The sequence below is a fragment of the Onychomys torridus genome, chromosome X (assembly GCF_903995425.1).
Source record: "Onychomys torridus chromosome X, mOncTor1.1, whole genome shotgun sequence".
Lineage (NCBI taxonomy): Eukaryota > Metazoa > Chordata > Mammalia > Rodentia > Cricetidae > Onychomys > Onychomys torridus.
In genome coordinates, this window is record NC_050466.1 from 116,584,634 (window position 1) to 116,606,476 (window position 21,843).

Sequence of the window (21,843 nt, forward strand, 5' to 3'; positions counted from 1 at the left end):
CAAGACCCTCCCTACAAGGAGATGGAAAGTTACACTGGTTCTCCCCCATAAGGCATTTGCAAAGAGTCTGAACAAAACATCAACAGCCATAAGGAACAGAAATCTGGAGTTTTGCACAAGCAAATAAATTAACCAGTCTGAACAGAAACAAGTCAGGCCAGGTGTGGCAATGTCCACAGGCAATCTCAGTACACAGGAGAGTAAGGCAGAAGGACCACAAGTTTGAGACTAGCCCGGGCGACATAGCCTTGGCTAGGTAGGTAAGACTTTGTCTCCAAATAAAATAAATAAATAAAATCAAACTAGAGTGGATAAGGCAAGCCTTAAGGGATACTGCAAGGGTGTAATACTTTAGGTTGCTATGAGAATCTGCATTTTGTGGCATATTTCCAATAATTGAGAAAGACAATGGTACACTTGCTTCAGAAGTGTGGCATGCAAAATGAGGGAAGGAGCAGGCCTAAAACACACACCTAACAGCAAAGAGGACAGTCTCCGAGCTGCGTGGAGTGTCCCCCACCCCTTAACCCCCAACCTCTGGAGTTGCTACTCTGCCTCAGGAAATGCATGGCATAGGATAAACACCCCATCCCCCACTGCCACTCTGCTCCGGCAATGGATGGCATGGGATAAACCTTCCAGCCTTGAGGGCCCAGTAGTGAGGAAGATAAGATTCCATTTGGAGGTCTGGCCACTCACTCCAGAATGTCTGGATCAGAGCAATCTGAGTCTGAATTTCACACCATTTGCCCCTAGACCAACTCTATGGGCCACTGGCAGGGCTCAGGAGGAACAAAACTAGTAATGACTGCTGAGAGACAGCACTTACGCTTGCCGGGGGGCCTGTCTGGAGGACTTCACATTTATTTACATGCTAAGTCCAGGCTATAACTTCCAAGCAAAGTAACGGGCAGGTGGGAAGCGGGAAAGGAAAATAGCTTGAGGAGTTTGTGACAAGATAAATGTGATGCAACTTAAAGGCTACGTGCTGATTCTGGATCAGGGGACAGTGACCAGGAAAAGAAGAGGAAGGAGAGGGAGGGGAAAAGAAACGAGAGGAGAAATAATGAAGCCAAGAGAAAAGGCAGCCATGCACATGGTAGACAATGGTAAGAGGAAAATCTTCCCAGAGACCTCAGGGGTTGGCCACACTGTCTCAGCTGGGGCGGAGGCTGCTTTCCGCTGGCTCTGTCTCCTACCCACTATTACCACGAGGTTGCCACAGCCTCCACACAATCATTCCTATAAGCCAGCTTTCATCCTGGTAATATTTGGCCTGTTGAAGGCCAAACCAAGTTGCCTTTGCCCCATGTAGCCCAGACAGACCTTTCCCCAGTTAGCACTGCCATTTGAGACACATGAGCTATTTTAGAGTTTTTGCAGATTAAGCGGCTGCTTAGAATTCCTTCTTCTAAGGGCCTCATTGATCCGAGGACGCATTTCAGATCTCCAAACAGTGTTTGGTGAAAATGGCTTGCTTTTACCCGACTGCTGCCTGAGGTCTTTCTTTCCCACCAAGAGCTGCAGAGCTCCATGTCTAACCTTGGCTACCTTTTCAGATGTTCAAATCACTCTTTCCCCTTTCTCCTACCACCCACCACACTGGCTGTCTTCAGAAGACCTTTACATTCCCCTCCACCACTGGAAGGGCATGCCAGAGTCTTCTGCTGGTGACACTCCCCCTCTCCAGGAGTCCCCTCCACCAGCCATGCTTTCCTGTCTGGCCTTTGAAGGTTCCAAGAGAAGTAGTTACGGCCATGCCCAGTCTCTGCCTCACCTCAGACCCACCTCAGTTCTGACTTAATGCAGGTAGCTTCCCAGATGTAATGAGATGCCGGGACTTGGAAGGTGGGACTCGGTCTCTGAAGACACTGGCCCTGGAGACATATTCTTACAGTCCAGAGAGGAAGGACAGTCTGAACAAACCCCACCCTTTCACAGCCACCCAGTTCCCTTTTTTTGTTTCCTGACTTAAACCAATGCCTTTTTTTCTTCTTAACAATATGGTATCTGGTTCCGTGCTGCTGTCCTTAGTCTACCTCCCCTCAACCCCCCTTCCCTCATTCGCCTGGGACCTCTCCCACCAAGAGAGTCTAGCTCTGACAGAATCTTACCATTGCTGGGGTTGCTGAGTCCCCTGAAATGATGGGGCTGGACTGAACGAACAGGTCAACAGATCACCCTCCCTGGGGGTAAAGGGATGACATACCTAAAGGTTTGTGGGGGACGATCAGCACAGGAAGAAAAGGGATGCCCAAGCTAGCGAGACACAGAACAAAGCCAGTGTCTTTAAAGTCTCTAGTCCCTCGAGCAGGGGAGACTCAGGGTCGCGAAGAGGGCTCACTCAGAGACCCTGAGATACACAGCCTAACAGAGGTAGAGACAAGACTTCCCCTGCTGAGTCATTTTCTAAGAAAGCTTTTTTTTTTCTACAGATAAATATGCCCGTATGTAAGCCCACACAAAGACTTGTGCCCTTCCCCATTTTTTTTTGAGACTGTTCTTTTGTGAATATTCTTCCTTCAAGATTCAGCCTTATGACCTTAACCATGAGGAAACACATTTATAATTCAGCTACTAGGGTGATGCAAGTTGAAAGCCTGGACAACATAGGAGATTCTGTCTCGATTTTTTTCTCTCAAAGATTAACAATTTACACCATTTTCTTTGATTCTGTAAAACAGTAAACAAGACTAGATGTGTTATTTGAAGCCTGAATGGTCCCTCAGCAGGTCCCTAGTTTGCGTCCCAGCTCCTGTCTTATCCCAGAGGATTCTCTAAAGAAGTGCAGCCTGTATCTGCCACATGATGTGGCAGAGCCCCTGGTGACTGATTCCTTTGTCCATTTCTTTGTCTTCACTCATGGGGCACTTTCATATTGCCTTACCTTGAGATGTTATACCCTAATACAGAAACATATCACTAATCCCCCAAATTGGTCAGAATTTCGAAAGCACCAGGACTTTTAAAAAGCATTTATAGACTGGCAGATTGGTAAATCATTACATTGGTACAGATGGATGGGCACCAAGTAGTATATGGCTCTCCCTACTTTATTGATGAGTTATGTCCGTTCCCTGGTCACATGCAGTAACTGTTCCAATGGAGTGACCACAGACATTCACGTCCCTCCCCTTTTCTTCAGTCAGATGCTCCTTGTCACATGCTCTACCCTTTCTAAAGGTCCATTTGGGGTGGGCATTGCTAGTTAGTAGGAGCACTGCGAGAAATTAGACAGGGAGGCAAAGGGGGAAGGGCAGAATAAAGCTACCTCTTCATCTTTTGCACATAACCACCCATCCAGCACACTCATTCATGCCAAAAGGACTATGCCCAAACAGTGTGAAGAAATACACTTACAGCATAGACGCAAATGGCTCCCAGTGAATGGACTGGCAAAATGGTGCAGTAGGAAAAAGCACATGCTGCCAAGCTTGTTGGCTTGTGCTCAATACCCATGGAAGGGAGAAGGTGGCAGCAATGCTCGTGAAAATGGTACCTGGGCTTTGCTGATAGCAGCTAAGAGAAATGGCAAGTCAGAAATAGACATGGCTGGGAGAAAAGTCAAGATGACACTGGGCCTTTTTTTTTTTAAGTAGAAGCATAATATCTAGAGGAAAGTGAATGTCTCACACACTGCAATGACAGACTATACCTAGAGACTTGTCTTTTGTTCTGAGTGCTTCATTTTGGGGAAATCAATGAGCAGATACATGTAGAAAACAGAAAATATTGCTAAACAAATTTTGAACTAAAAGCTGAATAATTTCTGGGAGTCTAATATGCATCATGGAGACTGTATTAATATTCTATTGCTTATTTGTAGTTGGATATGAGAGCAGACTTAAGTGTTTTCACCCCTACACACACACACACACACACACACACACACACACACACACACACACACAGAGAGAGAGAGAGAGAGAGGCAACAATGGATAGTGATGGATGTATTAATTTGACTGTGGCAGTTATTATAAAAGATAATTGTATATGATCACACTGCATACCTTAAACATATACAATTTAGACAACTAAATATTTTAAAATAAAAAAATTCCCCAAACCACATCACATGGGGAAATGATTAAAGGAACAAAGTTTGATTAGATGAAGAAGGCTAATTGTCTTTCTATCTGCAGATTACTTACATGGAAAACAAAAACAAACAAACAAATGAACAAACAAAAAACCCGTAGAAACTCCCTAAAGGCCAGAGAGATTTGTAAGAGTTTAGAGGGAGTGTTGCTGGACTTCATGCTGGCAGCTTGGCAAAGAAATGTAGCAGGCTATGGTGTTGTTATTATCTTAGCCCCAGAGACCATTGAACAAAAATGTGGGTGAACAAAGAGTCCATTTATTTCTAGAGCATTATGCAAGCAGGATGCTCCAGGGTCCCCTAACATTAGCCCCTAGGTCACCGCTGCTTCCTCCTGCATTCTAGCCCAAACGTCTACCCTGCAGAGACTTCTCTTTCCCAGTGTAATATACTGGGTAAGGGTAGGCCTATGTACTGCTAAATGGCCTAAGATCAAATTCCAACTTTAAAAATATCCATGTGTGTGACTTTGGATAAGTGAATGTAATGCCTCATGTGCCTCAGTTCCCCCATTTGGTAAATAATAGTAATAGAAAACAGCTCCCGAAGGTTGGCAGGATTAAAAGAGGCAGGCATCCATACACTGGTGGCACATAGCACATACCTGTGACCCCAACACTCAGGAGAAGGATCAGAAGTTCATCGCCATCCTCTTAAGGACAGCCTGGGATTTGTGAGGCTCTCCCCACCCCAACGATAGCTGTTATAATAGGCAGACCGTAATTGTAATATTGGGTGATAGTAAAAGGAAACCAGGTTCTGGAGTCATCAGACTACGTGGGGCTGGGGTGTGTATCCTGAATCCACTACTGTTAACACCGGACAAATACTTTCACATGCTACTGGATCCATGCCCTCCCCTGGAAAATGGAAGTAGCATTACCACCTTCCTCCTGGAATCACTCTGAGAATCAATGTTAAAACTCAGGCGCCTCCCCCAACCCCACAAAAAAAGAAAAAGCTCTACAGGCTTGCCTGTAGTCTTATCTTAAAAAGAAACAAACAAAAATAAAAACAAAAACAAAATTCAGCTCCCTTCAGCCTTTCTCTGTTGAACTATCTTGAAAACTCATACATGTCTGCTGCCAAGTATTGAGGGAAGTGAAGGGTTGAGGTATGTTTTCTTGGTTGGCCCAACTATTTCAGAAGCCAGATAAATTCACTGTCAGTTTTCAGAACTAAGAGCAGCCAATTTACTTCCTCGGCTAAAAGGGTATTGCTTGCACAGTTCTTTTTCTTCAAAGTACTTAGCCTGGAATTGGACAGTGATGAGCATAATCGATTACTGTGTCCTGCTCCTACATGTGCTTGAAACAGAACAGACATTAAATAAATAAACTAAAGCAATTGGCTCCCTCCCAGGGCTTTCTTGAGCCACAGTTTGCCGTGAAAGATCATTTCAGTCTCCTTGAAACAGATCGAGAATGTTAGGCTGAGATGGAAGACCCTTCCACTTGATCCTAGTCCCTATTCTGCTTCAACACCGCAGATCCGAGTCTGGGAAGAGCATTGCTTCGCTTAAGCTGCTAAAGTGCAACGTCCGCCAAAAGGGATGGAGTAAAGAAGTTGCGGGGCTATGGGCAGGAGGAAGTGGAGGAGAGAGCCACAGACTATGGGCGGAGCCTTAGGCTGAAGCGCTTGTCTGAGGCTAAGATAAATCATCCCAGCCATCCGAGGGCGCTGCGCTGGGATCCTTACAGACTCTATGGTAGCTGTCTCCCAGGGCTCTGAGGAAGTGCACTCAGGCACCTCCTATAAACTTCCGTTGCTGGCCTTGTCTCTTTCTTTCTGTGCCGATATCGCTCCCGCCAACATGGTATGGTGGTGTGTTGCAGTTTTGTAGTATCCAGCTTAATCCTTGCTCCCGGCGTAGACAGTACTGTCCCAGAGTACATCAAGGCTCTGGCAAGACCTCGGTGTACCTAAGGAATATAGCATTGCCGAGAGCGACACAGGGAACCGAGTTATGGGCGGAAGAATTGATGGGTTGATTTAGCTGTGGGTGGACACACTGATGGAGCGTGTGACTGGACCAACTTTTAGATCTACATGGTCGTTGTGTTTTTAGTGAGTAGCTGTAGAGTTATTAAGTTTCATCTGGATCCAGAGAGGGTGCTGGGCCACTGTGGTCTGGTAACTGCACGTTCTGAACACTTTTTTTTTTTAAACTAGGTGAACGTTCCTAAGACCCGCCGGACGTTCTGCAAGAAATGTGGCAAGCACCAACCCCACAAAGTGACCCAGTACAAGAAGGGCAAGGATTCTTTGTATGCCCAGGGTAAGCTGTTTATATATAATTTGGTGGTGGTGGTGGCTAGGGGATGGGGAGTTTGTAAAGCAAGCTGGCCTGGAATAAGCAATCCTCCTGCCTCAACCTCTGAAGGGTTGGAATTGTGCCTGTTTCCTGCCATGCTGGAGAAAATAACTTGGTTTTGATGTGACATTTATGAGACATAGTAACAAGTTCAGGTATTCCCCCTCCTCCTTGGGTGCAACCAAAATTTCTTAATGCAGGGCGGCTCCAATTTAAACTTAAGACTTTTCCGTGTGGCTATTTTGACATATGATCTGTAGCACATCATAACAAATGACTTTTCCAGGAAAGCGGCGCTATGACAGGAAACAGAGTGGCTATGGTGGGCAAACTAAGCCGATTTTCCGCAAAAAGGTTAGTGATTCTAATTGACATGTTCCTTGATTATTGTGGGAAGGACCTTGCATCTATCATCTCTTGTCTCCAAGCGTTACTAGTATTAATTACAGCAAATTTATCCCACTTGTGGCAGGGATGTTTCCAAGGCAGTGGAGCTGGGAGTCAACCCAGATCTGACAATAATCTAGACTATAGCATCTCAGTATTTACAATACCTCCTAAAGAGGCAAAAAGGAAGGAATATGTCCTGCTTTCCTAAGAACTGAATTATGTGTCCCCCAGCAAGACCTTTTATTGTCATTTCTGAATCCTCAGCTCTTTGTTGCTGGAGGCTCAATGGTAGAGTGCATGCCAAGTATGAGGGAAGCCCAGGTTCAATTCCCTGTATTGCCATGGAAGGATATTTGGATTTACGAAGTCTTCTTACAGTATGTGTGTAGGCCTTTACTTGCTGAATTCTGGATTCTTCTCCAGTATAATGAGGTTCCTTAAGGTTCAGCTACTTGGAACATAGCATTTCTTCGTTCATCTCTTTGTTCCTCCTCTGCCAGCCTGCTTGTAGAAATTAAATGAGTGACTTCCTTTGGGTCCTGGATTGGATGTAGGTAATGAGAATGCTTGTTCATTTAAATGCCCAGCCAATTTGGTTTGAAGATGGCTATGTGCTTCAGCTTTCAAATTGTAAACTAGCAACAAAACTCTGGCTAAAATAGTGGACTTAAGAAGTTGATTATTAATGGGGTGTGAGTGTTAACTGATTTTCGGGCTAATTGAAGTCTTAAGAAAATTGATTGGTGAATTCCATGCGTTGTATTTCATATTTGTGTGGATTTGGCTGGCTTTTATTTGAAATAACTTTTTTTGGGTGTGTGTATGGGGTGGCAACCCCATGTAGCCTAGGCTGGCCTCAAACTCATGTGGCTGCCACTTGTCTCCACCTCCATAGTGCTGGGAACACAGGCACGCACAACCACATAAGCTTCAGCTTTGTTACTATTAAGTTCTCAAAATCGTTGGCTTCTAGGTTTTTGTTTTTCCTCCATAGCTAAATACAGATCATGGCAAAAAAAAAAAAAATGTAATTTGGTGAAGGATTTGACTTCATTTCTTTTGTAGGCTAAAACTACAAAGAAGATTGTGCTGAGACTTGAGTGTGTTGAGCCCAACTGCAGATCTAAGAGGATGCTGGCTATTAAGAGATGCAAGCACTTTGAACTGGGAGGCGATAAGAAGAGAAAGGTAAGATAATTGTCCAGCTGAAGGTACAAGTTACATATCCCATATCTGAAATGCTTGTGGGACCAGGAGCTTTTCGTGTTTTGGTTTGTTTGTTTGTTTTTCAACACAGGGTTTCTCTTGGTAGACCAAGCTGGCCTGGAACTGAGTACCTGCCTCTGCCTCCCGGGTGCTAGGATTAAAGGTGTGCGCCACCACCGCCCAGTTCTTACATTTTAAAAAAAATATTTATTTTATTTTTTTTTTTAGTGTGTGTGTGTGTGTGTGTATCTGAAATGTCCACAGATGCCAGAAAAAAGTATTTTATTTTTATGTTGTTTTTCAGATTTGTGGATTTTTCGTGTGCTTTATTAACTGAAAATCTAAATGGCTTTCAGTATATCTAAATGGCTTCAAGATTTTGGTGTATAGATTTTGCAGTAATTAGGGAAGGAAGAGGCAAGCAACATGGTCTCCTTAGAAGTGTTGTGGTCTTGGATTAAACCCAGGGCCGTGGTAGGCAGGCACCCAACTAGTAAACTATGTGTCGAGCCCATGGATAATGTATGGTTCCTTAAAAACTACAAAGCAGGGGCTGGGGAGATGGCTCAGTGCTTAAGAGCACTGACTGCTCTTACAGAGGTCCTGAGTTCCAATTCCCCGCAACCACATGGTGGCTCGCAACCACCTGTAATGAGATCTAGCACCCTCTTCTGGCCTGCTGAGACATATGCAGGCAGAATACTGTATACATAATAAATAAATAAATCTTTTAAAAAAAAAACAAAGCAGGCCAGGCCTTGGTGGTGCACACCTTTAATCCTAGGAGGCAGAAGCAGGTGGATCTCTGAGTTCAAGGCCAGCCTGGTCTACAGAATGAGATCCAAGACAGGCTTCAAAACTACAGAGAAACACTGTCTCAGGAAAAAAAGATACTACAAAACACAACACTTTTTCTGTTCTGTTTACAGGGCCAGGTGATCCAGTTCTAAGCTGATCTTGAAGACAAAATCATGAGCTTGTACTCACCTCTTATGATTGCAGTTGGTTTTTTGGGAGGGAATAAACAAATTCTCTGAGTTTTTGCTTGGTGTCTGAGTATTACTTTAGAATTGAACTTTGAGCCAGTGTAAAATATGACTTATGTATTTGCTACTTAAGATTTGGCTGTATTCTCCAGGCATCATAGTACACTCCAATGTACATTATTGGTTTTGATCTATGTCCCTTTAAACATCTTGACTTAGAGCCACATACCTTTCAGGTGAGTTGTTTTTTGTTTGTTTCTTTTAGCTTTTAATGTAATTTGTTTATTATTTTTGACATTCAGAAGGAGGCTCCTCTACCATTTTATTATAGTGTGAGAAGAACACAGGCAAGCTGTAAATCCCAGCAGGAACCAGATGAGGGAGGAGATACTGAGAGAAAACCCATGTTTTTAGAGTTAGGTGCAGCAGTGGAGGACTGCAAGCATCAGGTGAGACTTTTACTGTGTTGAAATGCTCCCCAACAAACCCACCACCTTGTGGGTGTTAGGAATTAATCTGGGTCTACAGGAAGAGCAGCCACTGCTCTTAACCTGCTGAATTAGTTCTCTGGCCCATGTATGGGTTGAGCTTTTCTTTTACGTCAGTATGAATGCAGGGGATGAGAAACATTTGAAAGTTGATTCTCCTACCAAGGGTTCCAGGGTCAAACCCAGGTCTGCCCCCTTCAGTATTTCAGGTGGGTGCTTTTGCACCATTTTGTATACATTCAGAATATCAGAGGTAGATATGTTTGCTCATGAATTTGTGTGTATGATTGATATTTTTTTTAACATAGCCCTGGCTGGTCTCGATCTTGGCAAACCTGCTTCAGCTTTCTGAATGCTGTGATTACGTATATGCACACCTCTTGGTGAGAAGAGTAGTTAAAAATGGCCAGAGCCAGGTGGTGGTGGTACACACCTTTGATACCAGTACTCAGGAGGCAGAACCAGGTGGATCTCTCTGAGTTCAAGGCCAGCCTGGTCTACAAAGAGATCCAGGACGGGCACCAAAACTTTACAGAGAAACCCTGTCTTGAAAAACAAAAGAAAAAATTGGATAGCAAAGGTGCAGTTTTGGAACCCTGACCACAAGTTTGTTCTCACAGATTAGAATGTCTACTAATGTGTTTGAAACTGCTTGAACACCACAGTTTGTCACTAGGGTATTTAGTCATTTGGGGTCTTAGTTAATGCACTGCCTCCCTAGTACTGGGATTAAAAGCATGCCACCAGGCCTAGCCTGGCATTTTTTAAATCCTTTAACCAAGAGAGCTGATTTCATTTTTCTTCGCACTAGACTGTAAGCAGTCCACACCAAGTACCTCACCTAGTGATCAGTGTGTGGTTGGCTTGGCTTTAAATCCTTGCTTTGTGTGTTAGAGAACTGGCACAGTGATAGAGAGCACATGGTTCACAAACATCGCTTACTCCAGTTCCAGAGGATCCTATGCCCTCTTCTGACTTCTTGGGCACCAGGAATGCATGTGCACATACATGTAGGCAAAACACTCAACACAATAGAATAATTTTTTTTTTAAATCCTGGCCCTACAGATTCCAGTAGGTAGAACACCGGGCTCAGCATTATGAGGGCTAAAATGAATCAGTATACCTGAGGCATCTGTCAGAGTGCCTGGCACAGGAGTACTCACTTTATTTCAAAAGCCTTTCCAAAAGCTTACCTTGAAGTAGCTTTTAAAGGCCATGACTTTGGGATACTTTATTTAAAGGGGAAACAGGAAAGACACAGGAAGTAGTTCTTAGCAAAACTGGCCATTTAATGTACATCTCTGCCTTTAGATAGTCTAGCTTATCTTTCTAGCTTAAGCAAGACAGTGCCTGAGGGATTTATTCGAGATTTTAAGGTTAAAGTCCATCCATAGAAGCCTAGCTGTACTTTCACAGGGAGGAGCTGTGTGATGGTGCAGCCAGGATTGCAGGCTACTCCTTGACCTAGGGAAGAAAGCTGGATGCTGTAAGAACGAGGTCCACCAATTTCCTGCAGGTTTCTCACGGCTATGGCCCAGGCTAAGTTTGAGAGTGGTCGTTCCCAAACCTCGATGTTGTTTTCCTAAAAAACCAAGAAAAGAAGTGTGAGCAGATGGGAACCCCATTACTGGTCTTATTTGATATTCAGCCTTATTGTCAGAACTACCATATACTTGGAGGAAAAATTAAAATTGGCCAGCAGTATGTTTTAGAAATTAAAAAGTAATGTCCAGCTGAGCATGGTGACACACCTTTAATCCCAGCACTCTGGATATATATAGCCACTCAGGTGGATCTCTGAGTTCAAGGCTAGCCTGGTCTACAGAGGACATTCCAGGATGGCCAGAGCTACACAGAAAACCTGTTTTGGAAACCAAAAGACCACCGGGATCCTGAACACCTTTAATCCCAGCACTTGAGAGGCAGAGGTAAGAGGATCTGTGAATTGGAGGGCAGCCTAGTCTACAGAAGGACAGCCAGAGCTACACAGAGAAACCTTGTCTTGGAAAAACCATAAAAAAGACTTTCTATTGGCTTAAACCCTTGTCAAAGTAAATTTCTCTGGTAGATACCCTGTAACAAGCATGGTCAGCAGAGTAAGTTCTGGGACAGCCAGGGCTACACAGAGAAACCCTATATTAAAAAACAAAACCCAGTAACAGTTCTGACAAAGTCTTACTATTTAACTAACAGTTCTCAAGCTCAAGGGAAATACAACTGAGAAAAAAGCCAACCATTTCTTCGTATAGCAGTTAGGCTTGGGATAATTTGGTAGTTAAGTATTAAAAGGCCATCACAAATACTGCAAATCATAAACTTTAAGGCAGGATAGTATACTCCTGGTCAGTTTTCTCCCAGGAAGTATTACTTACCTTTCTAAAACAGTAACCCTGCTTGCCCAAGGGGTCTTGGTTGATAGCAATTACATCCTCATTCTGAAGTAGAGCTTTGGCTTGGGAGCTGATTTGTCGGAGATCATTGGACATGAGTAGAGGAGCTGCCATTATAGCCCAAAGGGCCATCTGAGTTACCTGCTGGTCCCAACTGAGGCCAAAGTTGCCAATCACTAACTGTGACAAAGAGGGAAATAATTCAGATGAGAAAAGATGCAATTATTTGGGGTTTTGTTGTTTGCTGAGGGTACAGAGATCCTCATACTCACAGAGAGGCATTAAGGAAAGCCAGGAATGTTAAACACACTCGGGCCTCTTCTCAACCAGGGAGATAAAATACCTGTTTTCCTGCCCAGAAGGCTGGGAGTGGATTTTGTTACCAAACTGGTGACTTCTTTGCTATCTGTGGAGGCAGACCTCATTCAAATCCCCCAGAATGATTATCCCAGACTCCTCTCTCCCTGGACCATTATCCATCCTTAGGGGACATGTCACACGTACTCTATGGCCTGCTGACCTCTATGCTATCAGAGGCCACACTAGTTTCTAGGCCTTTTAGCTATAGACCCCACCCTCATGGTCATGTGTACTTTGTAAAGAGTCTATATATAGTCACACCTTAAACTTTATTGTGTACCTGGAATTGGACTGATGACTGCCTGGAAGCCTTTACCTAAATTGTAGTGTTTTAAATATGCTGACAGTGAACTGCCTGGCATTAGATTCCCCAAAGTCTGATCCAGATTGATAAAGTCAATCTGCACTGGGTTTTCATTCTCATCTCTTTGCAGGTTCGTTTCTCTGACAGGGTATCTGCAGGGACCCTCTCAGGTTTTTCTTTTCTTTTTTTTGGAGATAGGGTCTTATTTTGTAGTCCAGGCTAACTTTTTGGCCTTGAATTTGGAGCAACTCTTCTGCCTCAGCCTCCAGAGTGCTGAGACTCCAAGCAGCTTACCCAATGCCTGCTGGAACAATTAAAAAAAATTCCTAGATGGTCAACTGAGAGAAACCATTTTCCACAGCACTGTGATGTAAGTACTCACAGACAGCCTCTTCCCAGGGCTGGGTATAGGGTCAGTGCTAGAAACGTTGGTTTGTGCTAGGCCCTGGTTTCAGACCCAGGCACCAACAGAAAAAAGCCACCAGCTCTCAAATGAGGCGGGCTCAGGTCTTTACCATGTCTGGGTCATTCCAACCCCCTGGTCCAGCGACTTCAATTATCTCCTTCTGGTTCATTGTTGTCCAGGCCAAGATACGCTTTATGCTTTCCCAGGAATCATAAACATCATCAAAATTTCTCCAGTGATTGCAGTAATACTGGATATCTGTATAGTTGGGCTGTGAAGACAGAATTGTTTGCAGTCTTAACTTTGCAGTGAGATGCGGATGATCCAGTTTAAAGGAGGCACGGATGGCCTCTACAGTCTACAGATCAAAAATCTCCCTATAACAAATAATAAGGCCTGACCATCTTTTAGAGTTTTAAATGTAAGGGAGTTTCACTAGAAGATGCTCACTTTATAAACAGACCATACAATTTTAAGTACCTGTTTAAAGTGACTTTAATATTATTTGTGCTGGACATGCACTGAACTGTGGTGTCTAGGTACTGGCATTATGAAAGAACTTTGTTTGTACTGGAATCTGTAAACTAGCCTAAAATGGGCATGTTTCTGTTTTTTGTAATGAGATAATTACAATGATCTAAATGAGCAAAAATAAGGCTTGTACAATTATATAGGATGCCATCAAACATGATAAAATCTGAATGTGAGACATGTAATTTGTGGAATGAATCGGTTTGTAGATATGTAGGTGTGCTATCCAAGGGCTAAAATGCTGAGGAAAAAGACTACCGAAAGATTTAAAGAAAATAACAGGGACTCATTCCATAAATACTTATTCAAGTGACCATATGGTTGGGAGACAGTGAGAAAGACCTACCCTCCTGCATTTACATTCTAGTGGGGAGACAGGCAAACAAGCGAACAGTAAAGGTAAACTCTTGCAGGGAAACCAAGCAGCTAATGACTAGAGAGTGCATGGGCCGAAGGCTATTTTAAAATAGAGCAGACCCGAGTTTGTAGCACCTGCTCAGATTTCAATGTTAAGTAAGCAGCCCTTTTAAAATCTTGGGGGGCAGACTTGGCAGAAACAATAAGCAAATACATAATCATAGATGCATATGAAAATGTCTTTGTGTGGCCAGTACCACAAAGCACAGTGACTATCCACCAGTGGGGTCAATATGGTATGTGATGGACAGAAAGAAAAAATGTGCAGCGAGGGAAAGAGCTGTTGGAAGAGAGAAGGCAGGCAAGAGGCAGGTGAGTGGAGTTTGATTTTACTCCCGGTGCAATGCAAAGCCAGTTAAGTTTTAAGGAGGTGACTGATGGGATGCCCTTGACATTTCTCAGAAGGTGGTTCTGCTGCTGCTTGGGAAGTGGTGGGGGTGGAGAAGAGAGCAGAAGTAGGGAGATCAGGCTGTCAGAACAGGCCGGGTGAGAGATGAGAGTGGCTTGGAAGGCCAGGGTGGATGTGGTGGGGACGGCAAGAGTTGGTACATATTCAAGACAGATTTTTGGAGTGAATACTGGCAGCATTGCCTGTGAATAAGATATGAACAGTGGGACAAAAGGGAAAGAAAGCAAAGATGGCTGCCTAGTTAACGGAAGCTCACACTGTAATTACAAGCATTCTGAAACTTAGATTCTGAAATTCCGGGCTCACTAGCTCACCTTATGAAAGGGTCTCATATAGAGAGGCCACTCACAGGAGTAGACAATGCTTCTGCCAGTCCTGTTCAAGGCCAAGGACATGTATTTATAACCTGTAAGAGAAAACAATGGGTAAAATAAAGGAAAGAAGGGAATTTCCAGTGAGTGCCGAACATTTGAAGAGGCCGCTCGGAAGGTCCATGGTTATATTGTAAACCAGTGACAGGGACAGTTTGCTCTCTGCTTAAATTGTGACTGCCAGGACCGCTCTGGGGAGGTGGTGCAGATATGATGAATATATAGAGAAAAGGCAGGGGTAAGATGCTACTTTATCTGTGGCATTCTGGACTCTCACAAATGATGTCAGATCTAGTTATCATTACTCATTATAGTTCATTTTCAGAGTCCTTGGCTTGAAAGTACACAGTATATGCCACATGCCATAGTTAGGCACAAATGAATCCCACAGAGATGAATAAATGACTGAGATTAGTTCTTTGGAGGCTTGGCTTCCTCTGGCCTCAAAGCTCTTGTCTCTGTGGCTTGATCTTTCAGTTGATGTTGTAAAGACTGAGAAATGATTATGGCTGTATTTCTTGAAGAAAATAAACTATTTGGGCTGGTGAGATGGTTCAGCTGGTAAAGGTGTTTGCTGCCAAGCCTGACAACCTGAGTTTGATCCCTGGGACTCACACGGTAGTCACAGATAAAGAGAGAACCAATTCCTGCAAGCTGTCCTCTGACTTCTCAGCAGGCATCATAGCACATACACCATAAGTAATTTCTATTTTGTTGATTGTAATGTAATTTCAAAAATAAATGTAATTTAAAAAAACATACCATCTTCCAAGGATGTCACACTGTCACAGTGACAACCATCAAATTTTAGCAGATCTACACCCCAGTCAGCAAATGTCCGGGCATCAATGTCATAGTATCCAAAACTCCCAGGAAAACCGGAACAGGTGTTATTCCCAACATCTGCATAAATTCCTAGCTTCAGTCCTTTGCTGTGGACCTGAAATGAGAAGGATGGACCAGGAAGTAGTTAAAAACAGGAAGGGGACTTCCTAAGGCTTAGAGCAGAGAGACATGTGCTTCTCCGGGTCTTGGGGGCTTGCTTCCTTAAACCACTCGAGTTTTCTAGCTGAGTTTGTGGGAGCAGAGAACAAATCCTCCAACTCTGCTAGGACAGTTCTAACTATACATGGTGAACTGTAGAACAGAAGTGAAGAAAAAGCTATGACCACTTTAACGTTCCTCATGGGATCTCCAATGGTCTCCTTCCAAAACTGTAACAGATCTATCTTGAGAAGGCTGACTACATTTCAGTTAGGTCTCTTAGAATCTCCTCCTGTCTTGGCCTCCATGGTATCTGTCTGGGTGAGCTCACTATGGCAAGAATCCTGCTAAGTTATACCATCCCCTGACTTGATGTTTCCTCTTAGCTGTTTTCTATCTGCCAAACTCCCAGGATTTGCTCATTGGTTGGAGATTCTCACTTGTCCATCTGGATTGGAGCTTGACCCTTTTTTCTACAATCCTGAATAAAATCTGCTGAACTGCCTTGAGCTTGTATCAGGGCTTCATTTGCCTACAGTAGTCTCTGGAAGGTTTGCTTTCATTTTTTAGAATTCATGAATGGTATAACTGATAACTTCCCACACTGCTATGGTGATACAAGTATGCTCGACACACCAAGCTCTCCTTTTTTCCAAGACAATTCAGTGGTTTCAGAAAAAAAAGTCTCAACAAGACAGGCCTCAGGAGCTATTGCAAAATGTATATAGGCTGATGTGATGATAATTCCACCTGGTAAGCATCATAATTTATTGTTCAGATAACAGCAACCATTCCATTTTTGAAGTATCATGTGGCCTGTTTCTCAATAAGCTTTTGTAAGTGATACAGACCCATAAAAAAACAAACAAACAGCTTTAAACTCACATAATTAGCTAGGTGCTGGATCCCACTGGGAAAGCGCTGGGGATCTGCCTGAAGTCGGCCCTTTGAGTCCCTTTCTGGAGCCATCCAACAGTCATCTATGCAGAGGTATTCATAACCTGCGTCCTTCCAGCCATCAGAGACCATGAGATCTGCCATTTGCATGAACAGCTGCTCACTGAAAAAGAAATTCCAACAGTCATTCCAATTCACTAGATACATGCTTACACGCTCCCATGTTAAGGCACCTTGGGATTTCACCGGTTCCAAAATTCAGTGATACTGTGGTAGTAATCACAACCCATACGAGGTAAAATTAACTATCCTCCCTGTTTCCCCTTTCCTCCCACGATCTTTGCCCCAGAACTCACAGAAGGGGTGGGGCCGTTCTTTCCCTAACCACAAAAGAAATAAACAAAAACTGCAAATAGTTAAAAATAAGAATGAGATACATGAGAAATTTGGAAAGTTATTGCAACTCAAAAGTTGTGGTGACAAAGGTTTGTAATCCCAGCTATTGAGGAAACTGAAGCAGGATGATTTGCAGGTCCAAGGTCTGACTGGCCTACATACAACTAGAGGAACCCCAGCAGAGTAGAGATAGCATAATAGCTTCTTCTGGTACCAGCTTTTCCTGCGTAGAGCTAAACAATCTCATTCACAATAATAACAACAACAACAAAAAGCTAAGATACCTACACATTAATATATCATATGTTAAAATCAATCATATGTTAAAACTATCCTGCTCCTCTCTGGCTTAAATAAATGGAGAAACATTAGTCTTGGCTCAGAAAGCCTTGAACAAACCCCAAAAAGACTTTTGAGGGAATTTGGCAAAAGATTTGAAAAGCTCACCTGAAAGATGAAATGCTTTGTGTTCTATGAAAGGAAGGAAGCTACTGTAACATGGCATTAGAATACAAAGATTACTGTAATTCAAGGCTTCAGAAAGAGATCCACCCATTTCATGCCATGAGTCTTCCAGCTTCCTCTAAGAATACAAGGTTTCACAATCACCTTCCTTTTTTTTTTGGTCTTCTTGAGACAGGATTTCTCTGTGTAGCTTAGCTGTCCTGGAACCAGCTCTATAGACCAGGCTGGCCTAACTCTCAGAGATCCACCTGCTTCTGCATCTGATTAAAGGCATTCACCACCACCACCTGGCTAGCAATCACCTTCTTATAAAAACCCAAGCTGGGCTGGAGATATGGTTCAGAGGTTAAGAGCACTGACTGCTTTTCCAGAGTTCTGAGTTCAATTCCCAGCAACCACATGGTGACTCACAACTATCTGTAATGAGATATGGTGCCCTCTTCTAGCCTGCAGGCAAACATGCAGACAGAACACTGTATACATAATAAATAAAAATAAAAACCCAAGTTCAGTGGTGGTGCATGCCTTTAATTTTAGCACTCAGGAGGCAGAGACAGGCAGATTGCTGAGTTCAAGTCCAGCCTGGTCTACTGAGTGAGTTCCCCAGACAGCCAGAGCTGTTACACGGAGAAAACCCTGTCTTGAAAACAAAAAAGAAACAAACAAACAAAAAAACTCAAGCTCACCTTCTCTCTGGAATGCTATTTCAGTCGAACTGAGTCTTTGTTTTCCATTTGCAAATTTACTCTGCACCCAAATAAAATGCTATTTACTTTTTTGTCTTAACTTTATGATTTCTTGGCATAAGACTCCAATGCCAGAAATAATGAAAGAACTGATATGTCACATTATATGAATATCAAAACAACTCAAAGTGAAGAACCACCTGTATTTGCAATACATACTAGACCCAAACCTAATGGAATAAAAGAAAAATGCAGGTGATGTAGTTAAATAGGGTAATGGCAAAAATCGGGGGAGGGAGATCCATGGAAGAAACAGTTCAAGGAGTAGATTTAAAGTAGGAAAAGACATTTGACCTCCTTAGTAATTAAATCAATGTATATTAAGAAGGACTGGGGTATAGCTCAGTGGTATATTTCCTAACATGTTTGATCCTGGGATCAAGTCCCACAGAGGCAGAAAAATACATAAAGAATAATTCAAAGCAGATTGGCGAAAGATTTAAAAGAATGACAAAATTCAGGTTTGGATACATTGTTGGAAGTAGGTATTCTTTACACTGTTGTGTACATATATCTGTGAAACCTTTGGAAATGAATGATGTTATTAAAATGAGCATACATTTGGGCCCTAGAATTAAGCTTCTAAGAAAAGAATGGAGCTTGCCTGTCCTGGTGGCGCAAGACAGTGATCTCAACACTTGAGAGGCTGAGACATTTGAATTGCTTAGAGTTCCAGACCAGCCAGACCTACAAAGTGAGACCTTTCTCATGAAAAAAAGAGAAGAACTGAAGAAAAAGAATCAGGTAAAAATAGGATGCACAACATTTGAAGAATCCAAGTAGCTATTAACAAAGAATCGCACACCGGGCAGTGGTGGCACACGCCTTTAATCCCAGCAGAGGCAGGTAGATCTTTGTGAGTTCAAGGCTAGTCTGGGCTACTGAGTGAGTTCCAGGAAAAGCTACACAGAGAAACCCTGTCTCGATAAACAAACAAACAAACAAACAAACAGACAAACAAACAGAAACAAAGAAGAAAACAAAGGACAGTACATACATTACAGTACATACAGACATTTGCATTTATCAAGTTCTTACTCTATACCAGGTACTATATATACTCAGCACATTTTTTTCTTGAGGTCACATGTATCCCAGGCTTCTGTAGCATAGGATGGACTTGAACTTTTGATATTTCTGCTTCTTTCCACCTCCTGAATACTGGAATTTAAATGTGCACCACCACTCTCTGTTTACCAGATGATGAGGATCAAAGCCCATGGCTTTGTGCATGCTAGGCAAACACTGTACCAACTGAGCTACAACTCCAGCCCAATTTAGCTAAAAGATAATTAAACTGGACATGATCTTGCATGCCTGTAACCCCAGCAAATAGGAAGTGGTGGCAAAAGGATTCCCAGTTCAAGGCTATCTTGATCCATACAGGGTGACCATGTCCCCCAAATCCAAGTGCAAGGAATTAAGCTCAGTAATAGAGCACTTTCCTAGCATCTGCAAGGCCTGTGGCCATGTCCTCAAACCTCAAGAAAAACAAAACAAGATAAATGATTTGCCTCAAGGTACAATGAAGTAGAATTTTAGGGCACTGAGGTCTTGATGTTATCCACTCATACATAAAGTAATACTATTTTTGGGGAAGTCAATTAGAAAGCTGTGTGTTCATTTACATAATTATAAGGTTGTATATGGATGCTAACCATGATTATTTCTAGACGATGAAATGGGGGGGGGTCTTAATTTCTATTATATCATTTTTACTATCTACATTGTTTGCAATGACCATGCATTAGTTTTATAACAAACAAAACCAAACCAAAAAACAGCCACAATTAACAAAACAAAAATATAAAAAAACTGTATTGGCAAATCGCCACAAATTTTATTGTCTCAGGGATAGAATAGACTTAGTATGAAACTTAGAAAGCCAGTTTCTTTAATGATGTCTGACCAACACCCTGATTTTATCTTTATAGGCATTCAGAGAAATAACTGGTGAACACAGAGCAGGAGTTGTGGCAGCTGCCTTTAGAGGCAAGTTTTGCACCACTGGGTGATCTTACTATGTTTTCAATAATTTTTATAAGGCAGTCACTCAATATCTAACACTTGGTTCTTAATCATTTCTAGATCAGATTCATTTAAGAATTTGAAGAAAGGAAAACATCTCCTCTCTAGAAAATGCCCATATATTTGTAAACTTACAATTCATTTCCTATACATGCCAGGATAGAGACATCTGTTTTATTTGCCTAATTGAGGGAGTCAGGCATGAATGGTTGGTTTTGTAAATGGGTTTATTTACCTGAAAGTTTATCTGTGTGAGATAACCGTTTTACAGCTCTTTCTTTTTGAGACAGGGTCTCACTATGTAGCACAGCTTGGCCTTGAATTTAAAGAGATCTGCCTGCCTCTACCTTTGCAGTGCTGGGATTAGTCCTGAGCCACTATGCCCAGCAATTTTACAGCTTTTTCTGTGTCAGCTCCTTGAGTTAAAAAAAGATGTTCTTCTAGTTTGTAAACTAGGATTGTGAGGATCAGATAGGTTCTACCCGGTCTCAACTCTCTCACCTTTGATGTGTAACGTTTCTTCAGGTCAACTTTCCAGCCTGATACCACACCCAAGGAAAAGGCGTTGAGGGACAGCTCAGTAATCTCATAGTTTCTTTAACTCTTGCTTCCGTACAGCCAAAGAACCCGTGATTCAAAAAGAAAAACTGACATTGGTCTTAGTCATCCTCCTACCCATTCCAACCATGCTTATGGCTAGCTCAAGGGTAGCATTAAACGAGGGCAGAGTACAAACTCAAAGGGTCTGCATGGAACCAAATGATATATGAAAAACTCCCAGTGCAGGAAGAGATGGAGCGGGAGCAACGCACTGGCTGCTGGCTATCTCCCATCTCAGGACAGCTAACATTGATAACAGTTTAGGGACCGTCCAGATCCCGGATGAATATTTTGCTGGGGATAAAAAAAAAAAGCAATAAGCCGGGCGATGGTGGTTCACACCTTTAATCCCAGCACTCGGGAGGCAGAGGCAGGTGGATCTCTGTGAGTTCGAGGCCAGCCTGGTCTACAGAGCTAGTCCAGGACAGGCTCCAAAGCTACAGAGAAACCCTGTCTCGAAAAACCAAAAAAAAAAAAAAAAAAAAAAAAAAAGCAACAATAGTAGGGGATCTATCCCTCCAGCTCAAATGTTCCCATTTCTTCTACCAAATACACCCACACAAACACACGGAAAGGGAAAGGACCACTCAATATTTCATACCTGATGCAGGCATCGGGCTCTTCTTGGCAGTCGAGGTTGCACATGAACCTTTCCCAGTGCAGCCAGCCCATAGTAGGAGTCCGCGCCAAGCCATTGTCCAGTGCTTTGACCCCAAGAATGCTCCAGAAAACTAAGGCCGGGAGACGAAGCACAAGCTCACAGACCAAACCCAGATCTCCACTCAAAAGCTTCATTCTCACAGGAATTTTTTGGTTCAGTTTTCTGCAGTTAACACGGGCTTTAAGTTTACCCTTGGGGCGGACCAATCATGGATGAGCTATTCAGTAATGACATCATCGTTTCTCAGGCAACTGGACGGTTATCGCCAGAGGTGGACCAATGAACAATCACGTAAGACATACATTAACCAATCATATTGGCGCTCTCTTTACCTTGACCCACCCCATTTCCAAACCGGGAGGAAGTGCAGCACCTCAGTGATCCCGAGTTT

The 21,843-nt window shown here is 42.9% G+C and overlaps 3 protein-coding genes across 5 annotated transcripts in view; 1 reads left to right on the forward strand and 2 right to left on the reverse strand.

Annotated features, from left to right (window-relative positions):
- Positions 1 to 1,918, reverse strand: part of Btk (Bruton tyrosine kinase) — a 41,771-nt gene extending 39,853 nt beyond the window's left edge. The window contains exon 1 of one of the 2 annotated variants that reach the window (XM_036174729.1): positions 1,789 to 1,918. The gene's annotated coding sequence lies outside the window, so the exon portion shown is untranslated. Of the gene's footprint in view, positions 1 to 1,777 lie in introns of both variants that reach the window. The other variant, XM_036174730.1, reaches the window with a different exon arrangement.
- Positions 1,919 to 5,806: 3,888 nt separating this feature from the next.
- LOC118574169 (60S ribosomal protein L36a-like) lies at positions 5,807 to 9,053 on the forward strand. Of its 2 annotated transcripts, none has more exons than XM_036174899.1 (5): positions 5,807 to 5,917; positions 6,274 to 6,379; positions 6,702 to 6,769; positions 7,871 to 7,993; positions 8,941 to 9,053. In XM_036174899.1, exons 1-5 carry the CDS (start codon positions 5,807 to 5,809, stop codon positions 8,959 to 8,961), a joined length of 429 nt encoding a protein of 142 aa, XP_036030792.1. In that variant the 3' UTR covers positions 8,962 to 9,053. The 2 variants fall into 2 exon arrangements, with proteins under 2 accessions (XP_036030792.1, XP_036030793.1); XM_036174900.1 differs by lacking the exon at positions 5,807 to 5,917 and adding an exon at positions 5,934 to 6,168.
- A 1,569-nt stretch (positions 9,054 to 10,622) lies between these two features.
- Gla (galactosidase alpha) lies at positions 10,623 to 21,833 on the reverse strand. Its single transcript, XM_036174752.1, has 7 exons — positions 21,393 to 21,833; positions 16,545 to 16,719; positions 15,438 to 15,615; positions 14,619 to 14,710; positions 13,057 to 13,218; positions 11,860 to 12,057; positions 10,623 to 11,069 (listed from the first exon to the last, which is right to left on the reverse strand). The coding sequence occupies exons 1-7, from the start codon at positions 21,584 to 21,586 to the stop codon at positions 10,809 to 10,811; spliced, it is 1,260 nt and encodes a 419-aa protein (XP_036030645.1). The 5' UTR covers positions 21,587 to 21,833; the 3' UTR covers positions 10,623 to 10,808.
- Positions 21,834 to 21,843: the final 10 nt, after the last annotated feature.

What these genes read in the sequence shown, in the direction of transcription:
- LOC118574169 (XM_036174899.1), top strand. Translation starts at nt 5,807, where the DNA reads ATGGTAGCTGTCTCCCAGGGCTCTGAGGAAGTGCACTCAGGCACCTCC. An exon ending in AGCCGATTTTCCGCAAAAAG is followed by an intron (nt 6,770 to 7,870) that starts GTTAGTGATTCT and finishes TTTCTTTTGTAG; the next exon opens with GCTAAAACTACAAAGAAGAT. An exon ending in GAGGCGATAAGAAGAGAAAG is followed by an intron (nt 7,994 to 8,940) that starts GTAAGATAATTG and finishes TTCTGTTTACAG; the next exon opens with GGCCAGGTGATCCAGTTCTA.
- Gla (XM_036174752.1), bottom strand. Translation starts at nt 21,586, where the DNA reads ATGAAGCTTTTGAGTGGAGATCTGGGTTTGGTCTGTGAGCTTGTGCTT. An exon ending in GAGCCCGATGCCTGCATCAG is followed by an intron (nt 16,720 to 21,392) that starts GTATGAAATATT and finishes TTTCTTTTTCAG; the next exon opens with TGAGCAGCTGTTCATGCAAA. An exon ending in AGGGTTACTGTTTTAGAAAG is followed by an intron (nt 11,070 to 11,859) that starts GTAAGTAATACT and finishes TTGGTTTTTTAG; the next exon opens with GAAAACAACATCGAGGTTTG.